Source organism: Pseudochaenichthys georgianus, chromosome 3, assembly GCF_902827115.2.
Source record: "Pseudochaenichthys georgianus chromosome 3, fPseGeo1.2, whole genome shotgun sequence".
Classification (NCBI taxonomy): Eukaryota; Metazoa; Chordata; class Actinopteri; order Perciformes; family Channichthyidae; genus Pseudochaenichthys; species Pseudochaenichthys georgianus.
The window spans coordinates 48,488,561-48,516,186 of NC_047505.1; the positions used below are offsets into that span (position 1 = coordinate 48,488,561).

Below are 27,626 nucleotides of genomic sequence, written 5' to 3' on the forward strand. Positions count from 1 at the left end.
GATCCCATCTTTATTACAGTAAACAGTTGACATGTTTTCCTCTTGGATTTCCCTGTGTTCGTCTTCCTCGTGGTGGCGCTCCTGTTGTTCCTACAGCTGCTCACACTTCAGAGCAACACCAGAGACAAGTCGGGGCTTGTCTCAATAATGTGAACTTCTTCACTGTGGCTGTGCAGAGCAGCACGTGAGCACTGCATGAGCCGGACACCCACTTAAAACACACCGGGCTCAGAGCACAGGACCCAACCTGGATTTTAAACCATAAAACCCAGAGTGACCGACACTGGTAAGTGACTTTGATCCTCGTTGTATTGTACTTCAGTCAAAAATTCAAATTAAATGGACGTGTTGAATGAAAAGTCAGATGATAACATTCACCCTCTACTTCTGCACGAGTAATAACCGCTAAATGCTGCAGCACCGACTGACTGGAGGTTAATGAGTGGCTCTTTTAAAAGGCTCTAATGTAGCCTGTTGTATTAATAATACAAAAATGTGTTCAACTACGGCAACATTTAAATGTCTAGCACGTGTTGGAAAGTGAAACTCAGGCCTGTTTATGATGAAACTTCTGTCAGTGAACAAAACAGGAAATAGGTGTAACCCACTTGCTTGTGCTTTTCTCGCTGTAAGCGTATTTCTAAAACGGAGAACACAATCCTAGTGTCAGCTGTATTTTATGGACACTTTATTTCCATGTAATGCATAGACAAGCTTCACTTAGTACATCACACAAAAAAAAGTTTGAGGAAGATTATGATGTAAGACAAGGAGAGGTTGCACCAGTCCAGTTTTCTGTAGGCAACATGTGTTTCCTTTGACTCTTGGCACTGGCAGTCTATTTGTAATGGAAAATTAACTAATCTATTGACAAAGGAGGGAAACAAATAATGTGTTTAAGAACGGAGGCATTTTCATTTGGAGACTCTCAAGAATGAGATTCTCTGTGATTCAAACAAGTAGCTGCTGAAACTTCTGTAGAAATAAGTCAGAAAATGTATTTGACAGGTTAAAGGGATAACGTGACAGAATTACATGTGGTTTACTCTCCTGATTTGAGAAATTGCAGTTATTGTTGTTGCTTATTTTAAAGTGAATTGGGTGAACGCTCTTTTAGTCCATTAACCTGCAGCTCTGTGAAGATGTTAATGCTCATTCAGAGAAAGTGTGTGAGGCCTCAAGACGAATCTGTTGGAAACGACGAACACAGGCCACTCGATTCACAACATTACCCTACCCCTACCCCTCACACCAGATACTGCCTGGTTTTCGGACCCCCCCAGACCCCCCCAATAAAGCAAAACTGCACGTTTCAGAGTGGCCTTTTAGTGTGGCCAGCCTAAGGCACACCTGTGCAATAATCATGCAGTCTAATCAGCATCTTGATATGCCACACCTGTGAGGTGGGATGGATTATCTCGGCAAAGGAGAAGTGCTCACTATCACAGATTCTTTCAGATTTGTGAACAATATTTGAGAGAAATGGTTATTTTGTGTATATAGAACATGTTTTAGATCTTTGAGTTCATCTCATGAAAAATGAGAGCAAAAACAAAAGTGTTGCGTTTATATTTTTGTTCAGTGTAATAAACTTAAGTAAAAAAACATCTTATTGTTGTTCATTTTCTCTTTTTTTTAAATTTTGGTTGCATTTCATATTGAGGCAATCCAGAAATGATGAGAAATGATCAGATTACATTACTTTATATATTTTGAAACTCAGATTAGTACTAAACAAGAGTAACTTTCCTGACCCTGATCATAGCTCAATATTGCGCAATCTCTTGATACCTGCTTCCACATTCTCTCTCTCTCACACACACACACACACACACACACACACACACACACACACACACACACACACACACACACACACACACACACACACACACACACACACACACACACACACACACACACACACACACACACACACACACACACACACACACACACACCACACACACCACACACACACACACACACACACACCACACACACACACACACACCACACACACACACACACACGGTGGGAAATGATAGTTTACTTTAAGATCATGTTTAGTCATCTCTACATTGCTGCTTCAGACTGCGTTCTTCTGATGAGTGTCTACAGCAGGGGTGTCGGCAGGGGCCAAATGTGGCCCGTGGTTTATTTTGAATTGGCCCGAAGCAAATTCTTAAAGTATGGAATATAGCGGCCACCTGAAACGTGTGCTCTTATATTGTTCTTCTTAAATATATATGTGCAAATCCCACTTTTCAAATATATTCTGTCAATTAATAACCAATAACTTATTGACATAACACGCTTGAAATGTACCCTTTTTATTTCCCCTTATTAAGCTATTTGACTCTTCTGTTTTAAGGGATGAGCTGCCAACAAAATAAACAAAACCCCATCGAAAACTCTGATGTGAGCCTCTTCTTTTGCCCTGTATGAATGTACAGGGCAGATGTTGTTCGTTCCCCAATAGTTTTGTACATATAAAAACGCCGCTGCACGTGTGTCTGTGGGAGGCCAGTGGGATCCTGGATGATAAACGACACACGTGGGAGTGAAACAGAGCCTCCATTGAGACAGACAGAGGAGGGAACACACTCAACGTGGAATGTGGGAGGTACAGTAGGAGAAGGCCTTTTCTTATTAAAGTAAAAGTACCAACAGGCCAGGCTGCAACCATGTAGGATCGACCCGGAAATGGGGTGGGGGGTGATGGAGATTAGTTTTCACATAACTGAGCCTATGACAAAATATGAGAGGCCGTCTAGCTCACAACTCATACTTGGTCTTACAAACAATATCAGAATCTCACACATACAGCATTAAACTCTTTTATACATATTGCCAAACACTTTTATATGCACAATGGCCCAGACAAAAGTGTGTGAAAGAGAGTATGCTCTCTTTCACACACTTTTGTCTGGGCCATAAATCAAACATACTTACATACCAAACTGTACTTTCTTAGAAACACTATTATACTACAATATAATTCTCTAGTAGTGTATGCAAGATGGACAACTTTGTGTGTGAGAAAGAATGATAGTGTACGTGAGAGAGGAATTGTAGTATGTATGAGGGTATAGTAGTGTGTGTGAGAGAGAATGATAGTGTACGTGAGAGAGGAATTGTAGTATGTATGAGGGTATAGTAGTGTGTGTGAGAGAGAATGATAGTGTACGTGAGAGAGGAATTGTAGTATATATGAGGGTATAGTAGTGTATGTGAAAGACAATGCAGGGTTGCGCTCGAATACTCAGTTTCTCTTAGGAACCTTCCTAACGGAGTGAAATGACCCGGAAGTCCCTCAGTCGCAGCCATGATAAGTGCTGATTCTCTAAATGAAAGGAAAGGAGGTTTCAAACTTCCTTTATCACCTCCTTTAGCTTAGGAACCACTGGACATCCCTTGACGAAAGGAGAGGAGAAAATGCTGCCCCACAATTAGGGATGCATACCGGTATCCGGTATTACCGAAATACCGGTTACTGGTGGCTACGGTATACTGTACCGAAATCAGATCCGGTTTCGATACTTTAAAAAAAATGTCTGTTTGCATTGACAAGATGTGCTATTCACCTGATGGCGGGTGTTATAAAAGATATTCCATAATCGGTTTTCTTCATATTTTTAATGTATTTTTCATTGTTTGTTCAGTACTAAAAGGTCCAAGAAGTCCCACAATTGAATTTAATATTCATTTGACATGTTGTAAAGCGCTTCATGGGAGTAATTGTGGGATGATACATTTTCAAAGTATCACGATATGTATCGGTATCGTTCAGTGGTATCGGTATCGTAAAAAAGTCAACGATATGCATCCCTACCCACAATGCCTTGCAGCCGCAGCATTTGCCGTCACACAACAGTCGGCCGTTCATGGAAACAACCCATTATGACGAGAAATTATATCATGAAAGTTACGGTGCTTATTAAGCATTTTAAAACGTATGTGGTAAGTTTGCCAAAGTGCTTTGTTTTGAACGTTCACCAGTATTATAATCAAAAAGAGAAATATGAACGTTAGTTTTTACTGAAATGATCAAATAAAGTCAACATTTCAGTCTTCACTGAGCTGTGTGGGGTTTGTTCAACTTTTAAAAGATGTTTGAATGGTGATATACACAGTGATAGATGTTAAGGACAAACGTTTATAATAAATACATCTGTATTGATTTTAAGATCTTTAGTTCATACAATCATACGTATTGGGATCATTTGTATTAATGTGGACCGGAGGGAGAGGGTGACGAGCATACGTTTCACTTTCCTTTTTTATTTCAATTCCAACTTTGGTCCTGAAGAATATGTTTCTCTGTTGTCCACGTTCATAAAGCAACAGCATCAGAGCACGGTGCAGAGTCTCTAGATGAGTTCACAGTAGTCCCTCGTTCTTATTAAACATCCATGTTGTAGTCCGCTGTATAGAAAACTGTGGTTTCCATAGTTTCCCCACAGCAGCAGACGCACATTCATGACGTCCGCTGGCACATCATAAACACGTTGGATAGTGAAAGTGCAGTCGGATTCTCTAAAGTACCGCAGTCTCTTCTCCTAAGTCCTTTTGAATTCTCCTATCCACTATCCCTTAACCCCGTGACGTTTCACTCAGAGGTCAAGGAATAGACGATAGGGTTAGAATTTAGCAGCTGATTATTGACCGCAACCCTTGTGTTTTTGAGAGCTTATGACAGTTTATGTGAGAGGACATTGTGCTGGTTGTGAGAGAGCATACTTTAAAAGGAAGTCAGGTTGATCCAACAGGAAGCCAGTTTAAATATTCATTCCTTGACTGGTTTACAGCCTTGAAAACAAAGCCTGAAGCTGCTCAGAGCACTGCTAGCTACATTTGAGCTGCAATAAGAACTTTTGGAAACACTTTATATTAAGGTACACAAATTCACCATCAACTAGTTGATAATTAACATGCATATTAGCAGTATATTGGCTATTTATTAGACATTATAAAACACTTATTAATGTCTCATTCTACATGACCATATTCTACAAGTAAGGCCATTAGTTGAGAGTTTTTCCTCAATAACCCTCTAATTAGTGCTTATTTATTGCAAGTAAGGAAGTTGTTGTACATGAGTTTTGGTCTTAATATGCTCTGCTCAATATGGGCCTAATAAGACAGAAGTACCTCATTTTGAGTTATTTAGACTTAATTAACACTTAGTTTCATGTCTTGTTACTTAAGAATAGATCATATTTGATCTAAAAAATATATATTTGTGATCATACTCAGGGTGTCCGCGGGGTCTTAAAAAGTATTAAAAGTTGATAAATCAACGTAGCGAAAATTAAGGCTATTAAAAAGTATTAATCGGCATTTTCCAAGGTATTAAGAAGGTCCACAGCAACGACAACATGAAACACCCTTTAATTTACTGAAACAACATGTCGGGAAACCCCCTCAAGGTGGCCCCATGCATAGCGTGCCATAAAATGCTGCTTCTTATTTTAAGTTTCGTTGCCTTGCTCCGCTCTGTGGGGGGGGGGTTAAGTAAATAAGTAAGTAAAACTTTATTTATATAGCACCCTTCTCAACACGGATGTTCAAAGTGCTTTACAGTACAGTACACAGAACACAATTCAAAGTACAACTATAAAATGTAGAATAAAAGGCATAAAACAGCAGCAGGTAATACATAGGATAAAACATACGACAAAACACCAATAAAAAAGACAGCCACTAACTCTCCTCCTCCGACAACCCAAAGGCCTGTCAGAACAGGTGTGTCTTTAACTGCCCCTTAAAAATCTCTATTGAGGCCGAGGTTTTTATTATCTTGGGGAGTTTGCTACAAAGCCTTGGGGCCACCGCCTCAAAGGCACGGTCCCCCTTAGTCTTTAGCCTGGTTCGGGGCACCCTTAGGTGGCCTTGCTCAGAGGACCTCAGGGCCCGGGTTGTGATGTGCGGGTGGATAAGGTCATTGTTGTAGGCTGGGGCTTGGCCATGGACAGCTCTATGTGAAGACCAGTACTTTGAATTGGGTTCTGAGATGGACAGGGAGCCAGTGCAGGGCAGAAAGAATCGGAGTGATATGGCATGTTTTTTTGGACCGAGTCAGTAATCTGGCTGCAGCATTTTGGACCTGTTGAAACCCGTTTATTGATGTTTTGTTGAGGCAGGAGAACAGAGCATTACAATAATCAAGCCGGGATGAAATAAAGGCATGGATAGCCATCTCCAGTTCTGCAATGGATATAACCCCCCTGAGCTTGGCAATGTTCCTGAGATGGAAAAAACAGGTACGGGTCAGAAGTTTTATGTTTTTGTCTAGTAGCATTGACTGATCGAAGGTAACACCAAGGTTTTTTATGTTTGCCCTTATGTTACCACTGAATGAACCCAGGTGGCTTGCTACCTTAGAGGCGATGTTATCAGCCGCCAAGATCAAGACTTCCGTTTTCGATGCATTGAGCTGTAGGAAGTTGCTTGACATCCACTCCTCAATTGCAGACAGACATGTGATGAGGGTATTTACTTTTTCAATTTTGACAGGTTTGAAGGAGAAGTATATCTGGATATCATCTGCGTAGCAGTGATACGAGACACCTTCAAATTGGCTAATTAAGTGGCCCAATGGGAGCATGTACAGGGCAAAAAGAAGGGGGGCTAAAACAGAACCCTGGGGCAGGCCGCAGGATAGGGGAGTGCTATGTGATGAGAACGGGCCCACCGCCACAGAGAAACTTCTCCCACTGAGGTACGAGGCAAACCACTGGAGGGCAGACCCTGAGATGCCTACCCACTCCCTGAGTCTATCTAGCATGATGGCGTGGTCCACTGTGTCAAACGCTGCACTCAGGTCCAACAACACCAGAAGCACGCAATCGCCTGCATCCGATGCCATCATGAGGTCATTGGAGACCCTGAGGAGAGCTGATTCTGTGGAGTGGTGTTTTATGAAATCTGATTGGGGTTTATCTGCTGGTGGACTACCTGAGAGAAGGGAGCAACACAGCAGGAAAACATGCCGTCCACCGCGGAGAATAAACAGAAGGGCAACCATGACAACCATGCTCCGGGCTCTTCTTTGCTGCTTTTGGTGTATTTTGTGGTGGCAGCAGCGCCACTTACAGGCCTGGCATATGTACTACAGCATTTCCAGCATTTCCAGCGGTCTAGTGTGAACGGACACGTTAATGAATCGAATGCGTGTGAACGGAATACTTTTTTGCGTTTCGTATGCGTTTTACTGTATGCGTGCTCGTGGGGCCGGGGTCTAAGCCAAACTATATCCAGTCACAGAGATCTGCTATTTTAAAGTAAGGTCAACACATATCGACCCTAGTCTATATTAACTATATTTTACTATATATATTATACTTAACATATATATCGTTTTTTGTAAACATATGACAAATGTGTGAGGGTGATGACGTCAGAGCATCGTCCTATGTGCCGGGCAGCCCCAGCCCAATTTAACCCCTGGGTATTTGTGAGGGAGCTCCTTACCCCGCTGAAGCTCACCAAAGTTTAATTTCATAGTTCAAAGTTTTGTTTATTGGTCAAATATTGGTTTCTAATGGTTTCTGAGGAGTTTTACTGGAATGAAAGAGCACAGAAGCAACAAAGCAGCATACTGCATTAAACCTGACCTTCACAGAGAGGTTGAAGTGCATGTGGAGAGGAGGCTTCAGTAGTCTGTCTGCACTCTGTTTAGTTGTGCTATCTTACAATCAATATAGTAAATGTGAGGTAAAGTGTGTCGCCAATGTAACCGGTTAGAACTCGAAGTTGCGATGAAGTCTTAAAATGTATGGAAAGGGTCTTAAAAAAGGTCTTAAAAGGTATTCAATTTGACTTCAGGATTCCTGCATATACCCTGTGTGACCTGCTTGTATGTACTTACACAATAAGTGTACTGTTCTCTCTATGTTGTACTGTCTCAGTGTGAACATAGATTAAACAGCCAGCCAAAGTCTTTTGAGAGCCAGGGAATGAGCAGCCATGCTCCTTTATTTAATTATTTGCAGTCTACTGACATTCAAACGGAGTGAAACTATAAAAAAAGAAGATACAAGGCACTTAAGGATATCTCATACATGCAAGTGTAACATACACAGATTAACACATAGGACTGCTAAGTGTAACCAAGGTAAATATAGCTAATGCTAGCAGTGCAATAAACCGTATACAGGCTAGTATGGCTAACGCTAGCGTGTATGCTAGCGCGAATGCTAACGCAGTTTAAACATCTCCAAATGTCATCACATAAACACAATACATGTTAGTAACCCTTACAGTCAGTGTAAGTGTTAGGTTTACATTTACAGTCATTGCTTTCTGACGGATTTGACCCTTTTACTCTTCAGGTTACACAGGGAAAATTAGTAGTCAACTGCCATTGTGGGCGGTGTCCGTCAAACAAAAAACATAGAGCCAATCAGGAACTGAGAATGTAGTCCAACTTCCTTTTCAATCAAACTCACTTCCTTTTCAATCATACTCTCTCACACACATAACTATTCTAATGCACACACCCTATCATTCTGTTTTATACACATACCTATAGTCATTCACATGAACTATTATTACCTCTTATATAAGCTATTATTCGGTCTTTCATTCACTGATATTCTGTTTTACATATTGTTATGAAATACTATTCCCTCTTACATAGGTGATTATTCTGTTTTACGTACATTGTTTACCGATTACACACATACTACTATCCTCTTTCACATACACTATTATAATGTTCTATTAGATTATAGTTGTTTGTGAAAGACGATAGTGGTGTGTGTACGAGAGTATGATGGTGCGTTTAAGAGATTTTGTTTTTGTGTGTGAGAGAGAATAGGTATTTATGTATGATAGTAAATGAAGGAAGGAATGCCAGTACGTTAAAGACGGTGTGATGCTGTGTGTGAAAGAGTGGTGGTGTACATGTCAGATTCTGATATTGTTTGTAAGACCAAGTATCAGTTGTGAGCTAGACGGCCTCTCATAACAAAAGCTGACTGAGAACATAACAATCAGTTCAGCGTACAATGATCTTAAACCATCTGACAGACACACGACTTCCTGTTACACTCTTAACACGCCATAATCACACTTTATAATACATTTTAATTTCACATTAAGGAACCTTGCAAGGACGGAGCAGTACTCCATGTGTGGGAAGCTTTCCCATCTGAGATGCAGTAACATGTGACTCATCACATCTGTTGATAAGAGTAATAACACTCTCATTGCTGTATGATAAATATAACGCAGGGCAGTGGATAAGCTAAGCATGCGCACTGGAAGCAGGAAGCAACAGCTCTGGTCAAAGTTTTAAAAAAACACACTTCTGACATCTTTTCAATATTATTTGTACACGTGTTAACATTGTAAAAGTTGTTCACAGGGAGTCCCGTGATATAACTATTTATTGGCTGGGCCACTGACTTAGTAAAGGAGGGAACAACCATTTCAAGGTTTGTTCGTTTGTGTTTGTGTCCCATGTGTGAAATTCAGAGTTGCTTGTAGGCGGAGCTTTAGAAAGAGCTACTTCACCGACACCTTGTCTGTGTGTCTTTGTGTTTTTGGTGTGTTATGGCAAACCTGTTTTTCTTTTTGTCTAGCTTCTTTTAAAAGTAGAATCAGACTTAAAAAGCAAGGAAACTACGAAAATATGACACATGGAAGAAAGAGCCTTATAGGACAAGTCAAGGGAATGGAATTAGTTTTTTTATTTGTTTGATTTATTCTCAAAAGTGTCATGGTAATTCTCCTCATTTTGTCTTTTTTTCTCAACATTGAAGTCTTCCTCTTCTCATTATTTTCCCTTATTCTATTAAAGCTTGATTTTATTTATATTATCAAAGCTTTTAGTTTAAAATGCCTCTGTTTTTTATAAAGCACTTTAAATTGCCTTGTCAACATGTGCTATATAATAAACTTGGCTTCTCTAATGCCTACATGGCCCTAATTATTTACCGTTTAATATTATTACAAATTATATTTGTTTAGTGGTTGACGAACTTGAGGAGCTCAACCAGATTGTACTTCGTTGATAGTTTGTATGTTTCCTAATCTGAGTGTTTTTAATGTCCTTGTTTAGGTTCCTGTTCTGACTCATCCTGTGTGAGTAAAGGTCACCATGGACAACCGTCCCCATGGTAACCAGGGGCAATCGATGTTTGGCCCGAGTGACCGACTGACCGCTGAGTTCAGGTTAGACTTTTAGTTTTTTATAGAATCCCTGAATAACACCGTAAGCTGCGGTTAGTATACAGAGACAATTTAACAAAACTATGACTGATATTTACAATAAACCAGAGAATTCAAAGGCTTTATTGTCATACAGCAGCTACAGTGTAGTTATGGTAATGAGAATGTTAAGTCCCAGTTCTCTGGCATTTATTCTGAGGACAACAACAACACAAAGTCCTTTTAACATCCCGTTGCATGTCAACAATGCTGACATCACTGTGTATCGTATATGTATATATATATATATATATATATATTATATATATAAATAAGACTAATATGTGTGTGTATATATATATATAGACACATATTAGTCTTATTTATAGAGTTATATATATACACATTATAGAGTTAGATTATAATTATGAAATTGCCAAGAAAACATTATTTTTAAGTAATCAAATACAATTCAAACACAAACATACCTAAGGACAACAATTGCATGTCACAGTAACTAAAACACAAAAATGTAAAACGATTAAAAATAGTGCAAGATTATGTTGCAAGACCCATTTTCAAGTAATGCAGATGAAGCAAACTGTATACTGTACATGTCAACATTTGTTTACAATCAGCTAAACGTTGCAGAGAAGGTTGTAAGTGACCAAGTAAATACAGGAGTCTATACTCATGTAAATATAATAGGATAAACAAATGTACAGTCAAATTTGACCGGTCCTGTTTTAACTGCTATTACATTAACACAAAAACCATTAATCATCACCACATTTCATGTAACACCCTTTCAAACTGTAAATATTGTATCAAACTACTGGTACACATGAACAACTGCAGTAAATAGAATAGAATTGGGAGGGATGAAACCCCTCTTTAATGGCCACACATGCAGAGCACACAGCACACACAGTGACATGTGGCCTCTGCATTAACCCATCCTAGTGCCAGGAGTCTAGCACTAGGAGAAGTACAAAGAACACACACTGAACATGTATTGCGTGTGCCAGGTGTGATCCATGTGGGGGGATGGGCACATAAGAGCGGGACATGTATCAAATTGTTCTGTGTGTGTGTGTGTGTGTGTGTGAGTTGGGAGTTACACAGTTGACTAAGTCATCCAAAATGCAATGAAAGTGGTGATCAGCAATTGTATGTGTTCAAATGTCCCCTGTGAAGGATATCATGAAGTCTTAATGCAGTCGAATTTAAAACAAAAAAGTTATGATTGATGAAAGTAGTAAATCGGTCAGATTTGACCCGAAGACAACAGGAGCGTTGGAACATTTATTGACATGTGCACGAAATGTGAATAGTCGTTGGCATTAAGACAACAAATGCATATCATATATCTTAAGGGGGAGGTGCAGGTATTGTGGGACGTGCTACTCGTGTAATGGTTTATAAGCCTGCAGGTTTGCATTGAGACAAAGGACTGTTTAATTATGTTCAAACTGTATGTTTAGTTAAACTCTTTACATTATTTGCAATTGCAGTAAGGGGCTTTTAAATACTTTCTGTGGCCTTTTTATTTATTTTTTAGATGTTTTCCAACAAACAACTCTCTTTATTTAACCACTCTCAGATAATGAAATGTAAGTGTAATGGACCGTGCCTCTCTAACTGCTCTGGTTCCTCTGGTTCAGGGCCTGCTGCAGAGATCCAACCGACGCGATTGAAACCAGACTGAGATTCATGCTGCAAACATTTCTGCAACACCACAAGGACACGAACAAGAACAAGAACAACCGTAATCTCACATATTAAAGGATCCTAAAATAATAAGATAGTATGCTGAATGTTAGGAATACATGTATAATGAAATCTCTCATCCTAATGTAAAGAAACGTTTTTACCTTATGGTTAATATTTCTTAAGGAAAAATTATTATGGCTTTGACGATACTACTGGTTTTCAGGCCAGAATTGTATGTTGGGAAATGGCAACGATGCATAGTTAAGATAAAGCCGACCACATTTAATATTGACGGTTTCTATCAGAAGCAACAATTTCTGTTTTGGCACAGCACTGTCTGCTCATCTAGTATTTTAAACAGTTGTGAAAGGTACATATAAAGTATATATAACCTAAGTGTATTCACCTTATGCTACTATGGATTTCTACTCCACTATATTTTAGAAGCCATCCTTGTACTTTTTACACTACATATTTGTAAGCTGTAATTATTTGTTAGTTTATATATTAATAATACAAGTTAATGAAGTCACTATTGTTGCCAATTGTCGGATATGATCTGGTGGTGTTGTTCACAGATCTAGCAGAAAAGTCCTGCTGTGCGGCAGCAATATGGTATTACAGGATCCTGGAGAACATCCTCAGTCAGGAGAAGGAGAGGCTGGACATCAAGGACGGCTCGGTGAGTGCAGCGCCTTCATGTGGCCACAAGAGGAACTGCATGCAAAGAGTTATACTGCATGTTTATGGCATTTAAAGGTAACCTATTATGCAACATCCACTTCTTCATGTCTCTTCTACATCAACATGTGTCCCCTCTTCTTCATGTCTCTTCTACATCAACATGTGTCCCCTCTTCTTCTTGTCTCTTCTACATCAACATGTGTCCCCTCTTCTTCATGTCTCTTCTACATCAACATGTGTCCCCTCTTCTTCATGTCTCTTCTACATCAACATGTGTCCCCTCTTCTTCATGTCTCTTCTACATCAACATGTGTCCCCTCTTCTTCATGTCTCTTCTACATCAACATGTGTCCCCTCTGTAGAAAGAGACTCTGAAAGTTTCAGGAAAAAAGATTCTCTCTCTTTTTGTCTTGATCCATTTATATAGAAACCTGTCTGAAAATGAGCTGATCAGATTTTGGCCACTCTGTGATGTCATAACGATGTGTTGTCTTGTGTAGCCATTAGCCAATCAGCACCAAGGTAACCCCCCCCCTCTTATCACCTGAATCCCCTCTAGAGCACCATTGAGTTCTTTGTAACCAAATGTCTCTCAGAGGGGCGTGGGGAGGGGCTCCTTATTTTCATCTAAAAGTAACAGACAGAGAATCAGCACTTTGGAAACAGGGCTGAAACAGAGGGGATTATGGGTAATGCTGCAATGATCTGTTTGGTGTTTGGAGCCAAACACTTCAGAGACATGTTATATATATATCTGAGACTATTACGTTCCCTTCTGAGCTAGGGGAATCAAAGGGAAGCAACACAACCAGAATGGGATTGGTAAAAGTTATAAGTTGTTTTAATGCACAACAGGTGAACAAAATGGCAGGCAAGCAGCCTGAAACAAACAAATTGCCACAAACACCGGTTTACATAATAAACAATAGAGGCCACAAGGGCGCAAGTTTAAATAGGCAACCGAACTAAGGGAGGACTCTAAAAAGTGAGTCTAAACACATACAGAAGAAATAAATACTAATATAGGGAACAACACAAAACCTCACTTTAAAAGTGGTACAACTAAATAAAGGAAGGCTGTAAGAAAACACAGCTCGGACAACAGTCAAACAATACTAAACTATAGTGATGGCAGTTTGACACTGAAGCTTCGAACGGAGCTTCAACCCTGGACTTCCTATTCCATAGAAGCAGTGCTTCGAAGCTTGCTTCAAATCACGTGACATGTGACGTCCGAACCAGCAACTGCTTCATTTCCTGAATGAATCACTTGAATGGTTCGCGGTCCATTCACGCGATTCAATGCCTCGTCTCGATTCTGACAGGTGACAGGTTGAAACAGTTTCAAATTTGAGAGCTTCAACACTTTATGACCGCTCTAAACAATGCGCAATGTGTGGGTTGTTGTCGTAGTTTGCGTTGTTGCTGTTGAGTTGTTGTTGGCATTGCATTTGAATTGGATCATTAAAGAGCAAGCCAGGAAGAAAGATAGGTCGTTCTGGCTCGTGAAACACTTCGAAATGTGGAGAAGCTGTGAACAAAAAGAAAATGAGTAATATAAAAACACTTCAATGGTCTAAGGAATAGATAGCCCAGTGGATAGAGCCGGCGGCCAGGATGCAGCGATGTCCTCCGCGCAGCTGGTTCAAAGCCCGGAATAGTTAAACTTGTAATCATTGCTTTTCAACTTTAATACTTTAATAACTGATAAAAGGCCCTCTCCGCCCAAAGACATTACCAGCACTCTCTAGTCTCTTCTCAATAACCCAATACACACAAATATCAATCTTTAATTGCAAATAGAACATGATATTCAGTCTGTGTGTGCATCGAATATTTTTCAAGGCAAAGATACGTTAAACCCACTGCAGCCTTGCACTTCGCCAGGAGAGGTCGCTGTAACTGAAGCTTCGAGAAATTAACCTATTTCCGACACAATTGTCCAAGTGGTTCGACGCTTCATTCAAAGCTTCATTTTGCCATCACTAGTAACCCCCAGAACGAAGAGCAAATAGCAGGAGGCGTCTGTCCCACATCACAGAGCCCCCAGAGTGGTGATAGTCCGCGGCCTTTGTACTCCTCCCCAGCAGGTGTGCGCTGCGATTGGACGACGTCAATCCAATCACCATCTTCAGAGGCGGACCAGGAGATGGGCAGCCAATGATGTTGGAGCAACCACACAGCTGAAAACACTCACAGGCAGACAAACAGCAACCGTAACAGAGACCTATAATATATTGCTGAACAACAGTCTGATCGGGGACCTTTAACATCCTAATGCGCTTGTTGGTGTTAAAGTGACTCACTTGTGATGTGTGTGTGTCTCAGGTCCTCCTGGAGCTGGATCTGTTTCAGCGCTGCCTGGTGGCCTGTTGTCTGGAGATTTCCTTATTCTCAAGCAGTCTACCATACGAGTTCCCTCTGCTCCTTCAGGTCCTCACACTGGCTCCTTACCACTTCATCAAGGTGTGTTTCCAAGCTTCGTGCTGCTCACAGTGGGAGTATTCCTGACTGTGCGTACATGTTTGCACATCCTTTGATATCAATTAAATAACTTCAAGATACATAAGAAGTGAAGGACTAAGTAAATGTGTTATGATTTGCATTGGCTTGTATGGAGGTCAATTGTATTTCATAGACAAGCTCGACAGCAGAACATATGTTTACATTTCTGCCTCATGGGAACTCCGAGTTTCAGTCACCAAGATTTTTATATTATTTTGTAGTTTCTCATCTGGTTTAAGTTTGAACCAAAGCAACACCACCTCTTAACTCTGAGAATACCTTCACCCCCCATGTATGAGCCCTACATGTTTATTGTTTTTAGATATATCGTGCAGTATTTTATTGAACACTGGGTGGCAGTCATTAGACGCTCAGAGAATTCTATATGGGGCATAGATGAAAGAGAATGGAGAGTTGGTATTGAATGGTACAAATACTTCAATAAACCACAAACAAAAAATTGCATATAACGACGAGAACATTTTATATACTGTGCCTGCGAGAGATCGCCACCACCTACCTGTGTTCTAAGGCAAGGCACGTTTATTTATATAGCACCTTTCAACACAAGGCAATTCAAAGTGCTTTAAAATGAAACATATTGTAAGATGGCATTTAAAATCACTCATTTAAAAGCAAAGGGTTGATAATTTTCTATGACCTCACTTTCATGTGTCATGCTATACGAACTCCCCTTTGGAAAATTATAACCCGACCCCTTGGTACCTTTTAGTTTTCGCCAAAACTATTCCTCTTTTTTAAATGCACATAAGTTTACCTTGTCTTTCTAGGACTTTTTTTGTCTAGCTCCAACTGGAAAAGAGAACATTGTAATCGCCTTTAAAACACATTTTGGTTTCCCTGTGTTCTGACAGGTGATCGAGCTGGTTCTGCGGGCTGAGAGGTGTCTTCCCCGCGATGTGGTCACACACCTCGCCCAATCAGAAGAGAGAGTTCTGGAGAGTTTGGCCTGGACCACAGACTCCCCGCTGTGGAAAGCCATCAGCGCCAATGAGGGCCATCTGCCCACCTGCCAACAGGTTGGCAACAACACACACACACTCTCTACCTGGCACCAGGAGATTCAAGATGTAATACTCAGGGTTCTTCCAAGGTGATTGCTGGTGATGTGATTATGAATTATGTTTCTATCCACTCAACAGGTGATGCCTCCTGCAAGAATTGAAGGTCAAAACCAGACAGACTTTCAACCTGACAGAAACCCACCTGGAGACATGTCAGTGGAGTTCAGTTTCGGAGCTGAAGCTTCTTCCAACACTGAAACCAGGCCGCCGAGAAGTAACTCCCTCCACCTGTTCGCTCGCAAGGTAAGTAAACATCCCACAACACGACATTGTCCTGGAGTCAACAATGGCTTTATGTCTTCTCTGTCCCTGGAAAAAACATGCCTTTCCAGAGCCAACCACTTCTCTACCAATACATATAAATAACGCACCTGGTCACTGAAGCTGCTGCTTTCAAAACCAAAGCATAAAGTCTACTTAAATTATCTAAAATAATGACATTAAATAATGGTAAATGTTCTATATACAAACGATGAATAGCTCCAACAAGCAGCAATCATTTACAGAAAGGAAGAATGGAAACTTTTATAGTGAAGCAAGCAAATAGCGACAGACTACATCTGTACTAGGGCTGCACTTAAGCAATAAATAAACACATTGTTGTATTAAAATAAGTAGCCTATGTACAGTAGAATCTAAACAAAAATATATGAATGCATTATTTCCATTCCAACTCAATATCAGAGGATGCAGGAACTCGTGCTACCACCGGTGTGTTCGGCATGACAATCTCGTTTAAAGACCTACTTGTTCTCCCGTGCTTTTGCAGACCACGTATAAGACGTATCGGTCTGTGTTTTCTAAATTGGGGTTTTCTATTTTGTTGCGTTTTAAAATGTTTTTACATCGTGTATTTTTCAGTATGGTTTTATTGTCTCTTGCTTTTACATTCGTTTGTTTGTCCTAATTTATTTATACTGCTTTTTATGTATGTATTGATGTACAGCACTTTGCTCAACTCTGTTGTTTTTAAATGTGCTATATAAATAAAGTTGGATTGGACATAAATGTAAACATGTCACCTTTTTTGAACAAACATACTTCCAAATAAAACAAGTGCTGTTGTTTTCACATACGCTATATCATGCAGCCCTGATCTGAGCTGCTTTACTGTCTGCAGTGATGATGCACTGTGTGTTTCTGGCTCAGGTGTACATGTTGATGGGGAAGCGTCTCGAGAAGCTTTGTTCCACGCTGGGCATTTCTGAGGAGCTGCGACTGAAGATCTGGACGTGTTTTGAGCACTCTCTGGTTCACTTCACTGACCTCACGAAGGACCGACACCTGGACCAGCTGCTCATGTGCGCCATCTACATGATCGCTAAGGTGGGCTTTAAAACATCCTATGGTCATTTGTGGTTGTGTTAACATGCTGCTATATATGCACTGATGTCTACGGGGTATTTTGACTGTAGGTTAAAGGTGGGGTAGGTAAGTTTCAGAAACCGGCTCGAGATACACTTTGTTATATTCCATGGAATGCATCCCGATAGCAATGAATATCTTAAGTGCTTTGACAAAAAATCCATAAAAAAATGTCATCTGTAGAAGCCGTAATACTGTAAAAAGTACAACCAATCGGATGGATGGCCTACCTGCCTGTCAGCCTTCCATCGGGGCACAAACTTATCTCGTGCCCTCATTGGTCATGTGCGCGTTTGTGTGTGTTGGAGGAGGGGCTCTGTGAGGAAGTGGCAGATTTTCTCCGGTTGTGTATTTTCAAATTCTAGCGATCTCGAGCCGGTTTCTCAAACTTACCTACCCCACCTTTAAGACCTACATTTTTTAAAAAGTAGTTCACTATTTCACACTCAAAATGCATCTGAATATTTGTGTTCTACTGATGCAGTAAAAGCTGTTTTCCCTGTACTGTAAAAGATGAGCACAAGGGATATAACCAATGACTATCTTAATGTATCGCTTTTTACAGATCACCAATGTGAAGATGTCCTTCAAACACATCATTCATTGCTACGAGTCTCAACCACTTGCAAGCAGAAGTGTAAGTTTGATTATTGTTTATTATTCATCTTTTCATCTTTACCCAAAAATAAGAAAAGTGCATAGAATTGGAACCACTGTCATCTCGGGCAGCTGCTTAACATGATTATTCAAACCTAAGATGTGTGGCTAATGTTCGATAGCTGGGAACTCATGAAGACATGTTCTGCTGTCAGGTCTGCAAAAGTGTGCTGATTTCCGGACAAGACACGGAAACACTTCTCAACGGGAACAACAGTAAGAGACCTTTTGTAGGAAACACGCAGAAGTAATACAATGAAGGATTAAATGGTATCGTTGAAAAAGGAAATGATACATTGTGTTGTAAAACAATATACACTACGATTACATTATGCTTTCAATTTGCAATCATGGACACCAGAGATGGGGTAGTTACTAAAAAAAAGTAATATATTACACTACTTCGTTACTCTCTACATAAAGTAATTCGTTACTTTACTCGCAGGGCCGGCCCGCCCCTCCCTGCAGGCAGATCACGCAGACTGCTAAAGTTTCAAATGTTCTCTTTAGTTCAGTTTCCATTGTCGCATAAGACTGATCCAGATAGCTCCTGAATGTTTTCCTATCTGACCGTGGCTGTCCTCTGTCTCCTGCTATCTGTATATTTTGCGCAGTCTATCTCTGCTCACGCTGTTGCGTTGGCGTGTTCTCCTGCGTGTTGGCCATGTGTTGCACTGGAGCCAGACACCGCAAAGACTTCAGCCGAGCACGTACGAACTGCGCATGCGTGAGTGGCAATAACTCTCCTTACCAGCAGGCGGCGGTAGTGTGTATTCGTCATTCAAAACAGGCAACAACCGGAAAACAGAGAAGAAGAACTACGTGTGTGTGATATAAATAAACAACAGCTATGTGCGTTAGCTTCACCTTAGCATGTGTTCTTTGCAGGTGTTTGTTGAGGTTTGATTATGACTGATTTTAGAAAGTAACGAAGTAACGCGTGTCGGGGCAATGTTAGTAACTGTAGTGTGATTACTGAATTATAAAAGTAACGCGCTACACTACTCCGTTACCGACAAAGTAATATTATTACAGTAACGCGTTACTGTAATATTATTACTTTGTAACGCGTTACACCCAACTCTGATGGACACATCCTTTAAATCTGAATGAAACACTCTACTGTTACATCAAGAATCATGCAGCTTCGTTATAGCACAGGTGTATTGAGTCACATTATGAACTCTCCATCACATCAATGTTTTAAGACAGTGTCCTGTGACTGATTTACTACAGATAATGGACACCCTGCTCACGGTTTCCCGACCCCCGACTCACCATTGTCACATTACCCCCCCGCTCAGGAGGAGAGGGTAAATCTGATCCGCTTTTACGACAACATCTACACCGGGAAGATGCACGACTGTGCCGACCAGTTTGACCCAGCCTCTGGAGTAAGTGGCCATTTCATGTCTCAAAATGTTGTTAAAGAGCACCTATTATGCAAAATCCACATTTTCATGTCTCTTCTACATCAACATGTGTCCCCTCTTCTTCACGTCTCTTCGACATCACCATGTGTCCCCTCTGCTTCACGTCTCTTCTACATCAACATGTGTCCCCTCTGCTTCACGTCTCTTCTACATCAACATGTGTCCCCTCTGCTTCACGTCTTTCCTACATCAACATGTGTCCCCTCTGCTTCACGTCTCTTCTACATCAACATGTGTCCCCTCTTCTTCATGTCTCTTCTACATCAACATGTGTCCCCTCTTCTTCATGTCTCTTCTACATCAACATGTGTCCCCTCTTCTTCATGTCTCTTCTACATCAACATGTGTCCCCTCTTCTTCATGTCTCTTCTACATCAACATGTGTCCCCTCTTCTTCATGTCTCTTCTACATCAACATGTGTCCCCTCTTCTTCATGTCTCTTCTACATCAACATGTGTCCCCTCTTCTTCATGTCTCTTCTACATCAACATGTGTCCCCTCTTCTTCATGTCTCTTCTACATCAACATGTGTCCCCTCTTCTTCATGTCTCTTCTACATCAACATGTGTCCCCTCTTCTTCATGTCTCTTCTACACCAACATGTGTCCCCTCTGTGGAAAGAGACTCTGAAAGTTTCAGGAACAAAGATTCTCTCTCTTTTTGATCCATTTCTATAAAAACCTGTTTGAAAATGAGCTGATCAGATTTTGGCCACTTTATGATGTCATAACGATGTGTTGTCTTGAGTAACCATTAGCCAATCAGCAACCAAGGTAACCCCCCCTTATCACCTGATTCTCCTTCTTTGTAACCAAACCTCTCTCGGAGGGGCGTGGGGAGGGGCTCCTTATTTTCATCTAAAGTAACAGACAGAGAATCAGCACTTTGGAAACAGCGCTGAAACAGAGGGGATTATGGGTAATGCTGCAATGATCCGTTTGGTGTTTGGAGCCAAACACTTCAGAGACATGTTTTGTATATATCTGAGAGCTATAGTAAAGTAATGAAAAACAGTATTATAGGGGACCTTTAATACTGTATCCATTGCATCTCTTTAAATGGTATTTATAATTTATCCCCAGGGGGTATTGGATTTTGTTGCTCCACTTTACAATAAAATAAATAAGATTAAATCAAAAATAAATACTAAATCATAGAGAAGAAGTTCATAACAAATCTGCACCTTTTGGAAGAATAAATATATAATAAAATATGTTAAAATGTATATAATAAAAAAGTATAGTATTATTGTATTGAGTATTACACAGTTGATGAATTGCCGGTTGCATATCATATAATAATAGTCCATATTGCACAGATCAATAATTATTGCTCTATTTTAACACACTCTGTGTCACTCTCCCAGAGAGACACCCCCCCTCTGTCTCCTTACCCCTGTCAGGGGAGAGGAGGGAGAGCATCTCGTCAAAGCCAGCAGGTCTCCAGCAGCCTCCTCATCTTCAACTCAGAGACCCCTGGAGACCGAGAAGAAGGGGAGGATGAAGATGGTCCTCCAGCTCAGAGGCTTCGTGTTGCCGAGTCATTCTTGCAGAGGCGACTCAGGAGTATAGCGAATGATCGCGAGGCTCAAAGAGACCGGGACCAACTGTCCATGTCACAGCCTGACCTGCACTAAGTCTCACTCTGAGCTGGTATAACTGTGGCAGCTAGAGCAACTTCAGACATAGACAAAACAAATTCCTTTAGGCAAAAATCTGTCAATTCAAAGTCTTGTCCGTGCTAAAATTAAGTCAGTCATATCGAAATACTGTTTCCCACAGTCCCGAGGTATAAAAAAACTCACATTAAAATTCAAGAACACTCAATCATTTTTACAAAAACCCCCACAAAAAACAAAATAACCGTTTACTTCAAGTAAGCAGGATATATAAAAAAGATATGCAAAATTATCCATAGCAGCGTAAAAGTGACTGGTGCTGGATTTTTTTTTGTCGTGTCTGTGTGTGTGATGATGAAAATAATGTCCTTTTGCACTTATTGCACTATTTCGGACACTTTCTGCCCTTTACGAATGCACTTAATCCCTCCAATGCCTAAAGTAGAAGACTGCTGTCGTCCTGCGCTGCCCCCTGGTGGAGGTCTTTGAATTTGCTGAAGAGTAGTCTCCAAAGTGCTCAGGTTACTTTCCTTGGAGTCTGTATGAACTGTAGTTAAAACTGTGGGACTAACTTATCTTTCCCATCAAATGGGGACGGGCATAATGTAAAGCACTACTCGTGTCTATGGTAGGGCTACAGGATTTGAAAACAAAATGTTGTGCCACCAGTGTTTTTTTTATAAAAGTGACAGTGTTCATTTCAAAGGGGGAGACAGAGGGTTTTAGGATGTATTCAAACTCAGGTCCTTCACATAGGTGTGTGTCTGTCTAACCCTAACTCCAGAATAAAGGCGGCTCGCTCTACCAAGTGAGCTAGACATTAGCGCAGACTCATAACATTGCAATGTGACATGCAATAAAGAGGAAATTATCATTTTTCGAAGCCTTATCATTAAGAAATACATTTAATTGATCATGGTGTCATTTTTTTAAAGAAGAAGGGATTTTTTTTTATCATGTCAGAAGTATGTCGTTTGTAGGGACGGGATAGGTATTTTTACATGTTTTGTCTTTTCCAAATATTGCACTTTCTGCTTAGTCCAATTTTGATAAAATGTGAATTATTGTGCAGCCCTATGTCCTTACTGAAGACTTGATTGTAACGGGCTGGATTTTTCATTAGATAAGAATTATACTCTTGTAGGTCACTTTACATTTCTTTCATGGGTTTATTTTATTTATTTATATATATATATATATATATATATATATATATATATATATATACAGCTGTCTAACCATAACTATCAGACATTCTTTTCTGCTTAATCTGTTATCTTTTCAAGCATTTTTAAAAGAAGTCGGTCTAAATAAAATGTATTTATCAATAAACAATGCATTTTACAATACATGTATGTTTTGTATGTTTCTTTATCAGTTTTGTTGAATTAATATTAACATGTATTCTTAAATTGCCACAGACATATCAAGCATAGACTGGACTCTGTTAAATGTCCACTTTAATCTTTATTCTCTGGTTTATATACTCAGTGTCATGGCCTCACTCTAGGAAAAGCTAATGAGAAGCACAGAACCTGTCTTTACTGTCTAATGAGCAAGGGACTCTCACATCATTTATATAGTATAATCTACAAATTAAATATCATGTTCAGCTTTATTTCTCCCATTCCACCTTGATACAAAGCTGTGTGTTTACCAAACTAATGATGTACGGTGTGTGTATCCAGAGACCTGAAAATAAGAATCTGCAGAATTAATAAATTCCTCTGACTGATTTGAAGCAGAAACTCCCAGCACATCCATTGTTGGTAACCGTGGCCGTGATCGACACACAAACCCTTTCAGTGTTTATCTGTAACCATGCTTCGGCACGCTACCGAGTTAATTCTCAACCAATGTTGCCTGGGAGGTAATAACAAAAAGGGCGGTATGGACAAAGACTCTCTGAATAACAGTCAAACTCAACAGGAAGTCTTGAGGTTGCCATAGAGAACAAAGGCACCTTAGCCCACAACACTCACACAGGTTTAAGGTTTCGACCGTTTCTTCAACACTACACGACTACTCAGCACACTAGTCTTTTTTTCTTGCCAAACCATGGGTTGCAACACGAGCCGGGGGGGCACTACAGTGGTGGACCCTTCTGAAAAGCCAGAGGAGAGGCCAAAGACTTCCACTTCCACCAAAGAAGAAGCCACAACGGAAACGAATGGGAATACAGACGAGGACAAGAATGAAGAAATGGACGATGCAAGCTGATTGCTATCTTTACAACTCATCCTTCACTCTACTCAAAGTAAGAAATAAAAAAGTTTGGCTCCTTCCTTTTTATGGAATTCACATTAAAATGTCTCCTCATTTTACTTATCAGCCGACTTTGACCTTTCATTGTTTGCAATTCTTTCAAAGGAACGAGATTACGGTACCGTGCCATAAAGAGAGCAATTTATGACCATCGCATTGGGGTCACTTTGATACAATCACCTCTGTAACTTGACCGCCATGTCTCTCTGAGGCTATCTGACATGACAAATGGGCTGTGTGGTGACTGAGATGGTCTGTGTGTGTGTCGCTGTGTGTACAGATTGTCCTGTCCAGGGTGAAGGAGGGCCTGTCAGCAGGAGGAGGAGGCGACGCTGCACTACTGTCCATCAACCTGTGTGTCAACTGGGCCAGCAACACACACTAAAACACACACCAGAAGAATTCTAGCTATGTTTATACTCGAGAAAATGTTTTTGTGTTGAATACACCCATTCCAATACTGTGTTCTGTACCTGTGTTGCCTTTATATTCTGTTCAAGCCTCTGTTTAGATCTTTTTACGGCCCTCGAGGGTGTTTTCTTTCCTTTGTTTGTTTCCACAGCCGTTATATATGTTCATCGTCTGATGCGCTCACACACCTCTGGTCAGAGCTGATAGTTACAACACACTCTTTCAAACGCTTCCAATTGTGCTGCAGGCTAACACAGCAACCCTTTAAGATAGTCAGCTTATGCTTCAGCTGTGGGTACCTTGCAGCTCAGACACAGAGTCACAGAGAGTGAGTGCTTTACACAGAAAAATAGGAAATGCTGCCAAGAGTTAGGTTTAAAAGAAATGGTACAAGTATTTTATGGTTTTTGCCACCAGGGGGCATGGGCGAGCACTGCTGCAGTTCCCTGTGCCGCCACCAGGGAGCAGAAGTGATCTGTTCACGCTGCTGTGAGACATCTGAGGCCGGCTCCATTTGCTGAAGACATTTAATCTGAAATATAGGATGTAAGTTTATTACCAGCCAGTGAATGGAGCTGGAATGGAATAGCCATTTCACAAAGCCATATCAAAAATACTCATCTCAGAGGCAGAGGGAAATTACATGAAAATATTACCATTATACAAATGGAAAGTGTGATTGAATAATGTGCTGGAGAAGATAAATGAAAAGCACTTTGTTGGAAAAACGTGGTACTAAATAGGTTTTTAATTTCAGTCGTGGGATAAAAGAAGCACATTTTTAGCCCATTTCACTGCCAATTGATTCGTGTTTCCACATCTGCAGATAGAGAGGGGCCTTATCGTCTCATTATCAGTTAATTAATATGCATGCACATATGCCAATTATCTTTCCTGTGCCATTTAGCAGAAATGAGACATTGATGTTTTAATGGCGCAGGAATGGATAACTCCTCTGTTGCTTTAAAGGCAGGCGTATTGATTGACATAGCTGGGAAATGTTAAGAGGGACAATTGAATTAAGAGCAACCTGAAACACTTGATTATTAGATTAATAGCCTCAGCAGCTCAGCCAGTTTCTGCGCCTCTCCAGGAGCTGTTTTTATGAATATATATATGTAAAATATATCTACCAATGAGAAACATTTCATTTGAAGGACATGCAGAAAAGCAAGCTATTACTTCCCCCTGCGCCATGACTATTAAAGGGCCCAAGGCTACACCAAGTGAAGCAAACCTGAGATGAAAGTTATATTAATCATTATTCGCTTTACTGTACTGTGCAAGCTGAATTTATGTCCACGAGTCACATGCCAGTGTTATGTGCCAGTGAAATAGGCGATATTATGGAAGGAAGCACTATTGACATTTTTCATTTCTGCATAAATGCTCCCGGTTGCACATTATGCCCAAGGCTGTTTTTGTCTTTATCAGTGCTCTTTGAGTTCAATGCCATAAAGCTATAATGTTGCAGTGATTCTGTATGATCAAAACAAAAAAGGGAGAAAACACAGCTCTTCCGGCTAAATCCAAACCTCGATCCATGACGTTTCCACACATAAAACATCACAGAGGACAAACTCGTGCCACCGGAGGCAGCTGCTTACAGGACTGTGCCAATAAACAAAAAAACTGAAAATGAGAAGGGTAACTAAAAAAAAACCTCTCTGGGGTGTAATCTTCTTACTCAGTAATAGAGTATGTGAAATGTATAATGGGCTGCCACAAATATTCACAAGTAGTGCTCTTGTTCTCACCGAGCCTCTCTTTAAAGATGTGTTCTGCACAGGGTATCTTCTGTGAATATATGATCAGAGGCACGGCAGCCCCGCTCTTTAATCTTACACTGGCCTTGAAGAATGTCACTGATTCCAACCACCACCACCCCCTCCTCCTCCACCCCCCCCCCCCCCCCCATCACCACAACTGCAGGCTACAGACATAATGATATTCACACTGCGGTGCAGAAATGCATCTGGGGTTGTTTAGAGACGCATTGGTTGCTTTATTACGACTTCAAATTATATATATATTCATAAAAACTGGTTTATGAACAGTTAACTGAACACCAATAGAAAAAGGCTCGTTCAATGAGCTACACACTTTAAGATAAGTGGTGTTGACCTCTCGCTGACACTGGGTTTCAGTATCAGGGCGCTTTAGTTGTAGTAGTTTAATAATATGATTTCGTTTTTCATGTCTGGAACAGAACCATTTTGCATGATAAACCTGTTCACTGCGTTTTGACCTTTTGTTTCTCTGCAGGGTTAACTATCCTCTTCAGCTTTGAAACAGAAAGAAAAGGAAGTAGGGAATGCTCAGCCGTCTAACAGCATAATGACATGGTCTACTATACACCATCAGCACAATGTCATATAATCATAATCACTAAGTAATGATAGAGCACATTAATTTAAACAAACGCCGAAGGTTTCAAGAGAAGTACCACGCTACCGGGATTTACTTCCCGTTTTACAGCAACAAGGGAATGATGTGAAATATAGCATCTACATATGTGGCTTTCTAATCTATACAGTATGTCAAATGTGTAAGGTACACAATTGTAAAATGTAATGCAATACATCAGCCCTAACACAACAGCTATCTTTATCCATGCTCAAAGTGCACGGTTTTTGTGGACATTGTGGGAAATGTGTACATTTTATTGAGGAGTTTAAGGGTGGAGCTGTGCTGGACTGTGTTCTTATAGTATGCTGCAATCATAACACATACATTAATTGACCCCTTTTAGTTTTTGAAGTAAAACCGTAACATTATAGGCATCATAAAAGACATTATGACATAACAGTGCATTAGACTACTAGCATTAGATTTTCATTTTTTGTTGTTGTAAAGAATGTAAGTAATACTCATAAAGTGATCCTAGTATTGAAAAGTTATTTTTCATCATAGAAAAATAAAGTTACAGGAAGAAACAGTAAAGTAGTGCCGCTAGTTTTAAGCTAGTTAACACCATACTGTAGGTAGCCTTGCACCAAATAATGGCTTTCAGAAAACATAAAATCTAATGTCTGTGATGCATTTTAACCGTGTATTTCCAAATATAGCAGGTTGTGCGAGCCCATAAGGACTTTAATTTGTGTTTACTAAAGCCTGATAGCAACTGGACATTAAGAGACCAGATCATTAGAGAGCAACTGAATGATTTCAACAATTCATCTGGTGTCTTTTGAAATGTGTTTTTTGTGTTTGACTGACTCACTGCCTTTCTGCTCGGAAAGAAAAAGTCATCTTGTCATCTGAAGAGAAAAGTCAAAAATGAAAAGCACCGGTGAATCATCTTTATATAATGTGGTCAATTAGACTCTCCTTTTAATGGACGAGCGCACAAAGGTTGTTTTTGTGGACAAGAGCATTTTTGTGATTACGCTGCTTAATGGAGCACACATCCAAAAAGGTAATCTTTCTGAACAATGTGGAAAATGTCCCCGGCTCAAAGCTGCTCACAATCCATCCACCCACTGCTCCTAAAAGGATTCGCTCAAAGTCGACCCGAATGAACACAGAGACTGAAATATCTTACCATTACGTTTTTTGTCAAATGTCATAGCAATGAAAATTCTGTGGGACACTGCAAATAGATTATAAATGAGTGGAAAACCCTATAAAGTCCTGAAGGCAAATAAGATTTAGCTGAAGATAAAGGTCACGGCGCTGGAGGAGAGATACGGCGAGGCATGTGGACGAGGATGACTTGATTATCCTGGATG

General features: G+C 40.3%; 1 protein-coding gene and 1 long non-coding RNA gene across 4 annotated transcripts; both read left to right on the plus strand.

Moving 5' to 3' along the window:
- The first annotated feature begins 130 nt into the window (after positions 1–130).
- LOC117441003 (retinoblastoma-like protein 1) lies at positions 131–22,419 on the plus strand. Of its 3 annotated transcripts, none has more exons than XM_071201629.1 (13): positions 131–286; positions 10,070–10,182; positions 11,823–11,926; positions 12,450–12,553; positions 14,643–14,771; positions 14,884–15,021; positions 15,936–16,100; positions 16,224–16,388; positions 17,295–17,471; positions 18,076–18,147; positions 18,323–18,383; positions 19,404–19,561; positions 20,968–22,419. In XM_071201629.1, the coding sequence occupies exons 2-13, from the start codon at positions 10,109–10,111 to the stop codon at positions 21,235–21,237; spliced, it is 1,617 nt and encodes a 538-aa protein (XP_071057730.1). In that variant the 5' UTR covers positions 131–286; positions 10,070–10,108; the 3' UTR covers positions 21,238–22,419. The 3 variants fall into 3 exon arrangements, with proteins under 3 accessions (XP_071057730.1, XP_071057731.1, XP_033933094.1); XM_071201630.1 differs by having other exon boundaries at positions 14,646–14,771; XM_034077203.2 differs by lacking the exon at positions 14,643–14,771 and having other exon boundaries at positions 133–286.
- A 735-nt stretch (positions 22,420–23,154) lies between these two features.
- LOC117440465 (uncharacterized) lies at positions 23,155–23,956 on the plus strand. Its single transcript, XR_004551275.1, has 2 exons — positions 23,155–23,476; positions 23,765–23,956. It is a non-coding gene; the product is annotated as an uncharacterized lncRNA (long non-coding RNA).
- The last annotated feature ends 3,670 nt before the right edge of the window (positions 23,957–27,626 follow it).

Coding starts and splice junctions, on each gene's coding strand:
- LOC117441003 (XM_071201629.1), top strand. CDS start 10,109: ATGGACAACCGTCCCCATGGTAACCAGGGGCAATCGATGTTTGGCCCG. Junction 10,183..11,822: donor CGACTGACCGCTGAGTTCAG/GTTAGACTTTTA, acceptor CCTCTGGTTCAG/GGCCTGCTGCAGAGATCCAA. Junction 19,562..20,967: donor AGTTTGACCCAGCCTCTGGA/GTAAGTGGCCAT, acceptor TCACTCTCCCAG/AGAGACACCCCCCCTCTGTC.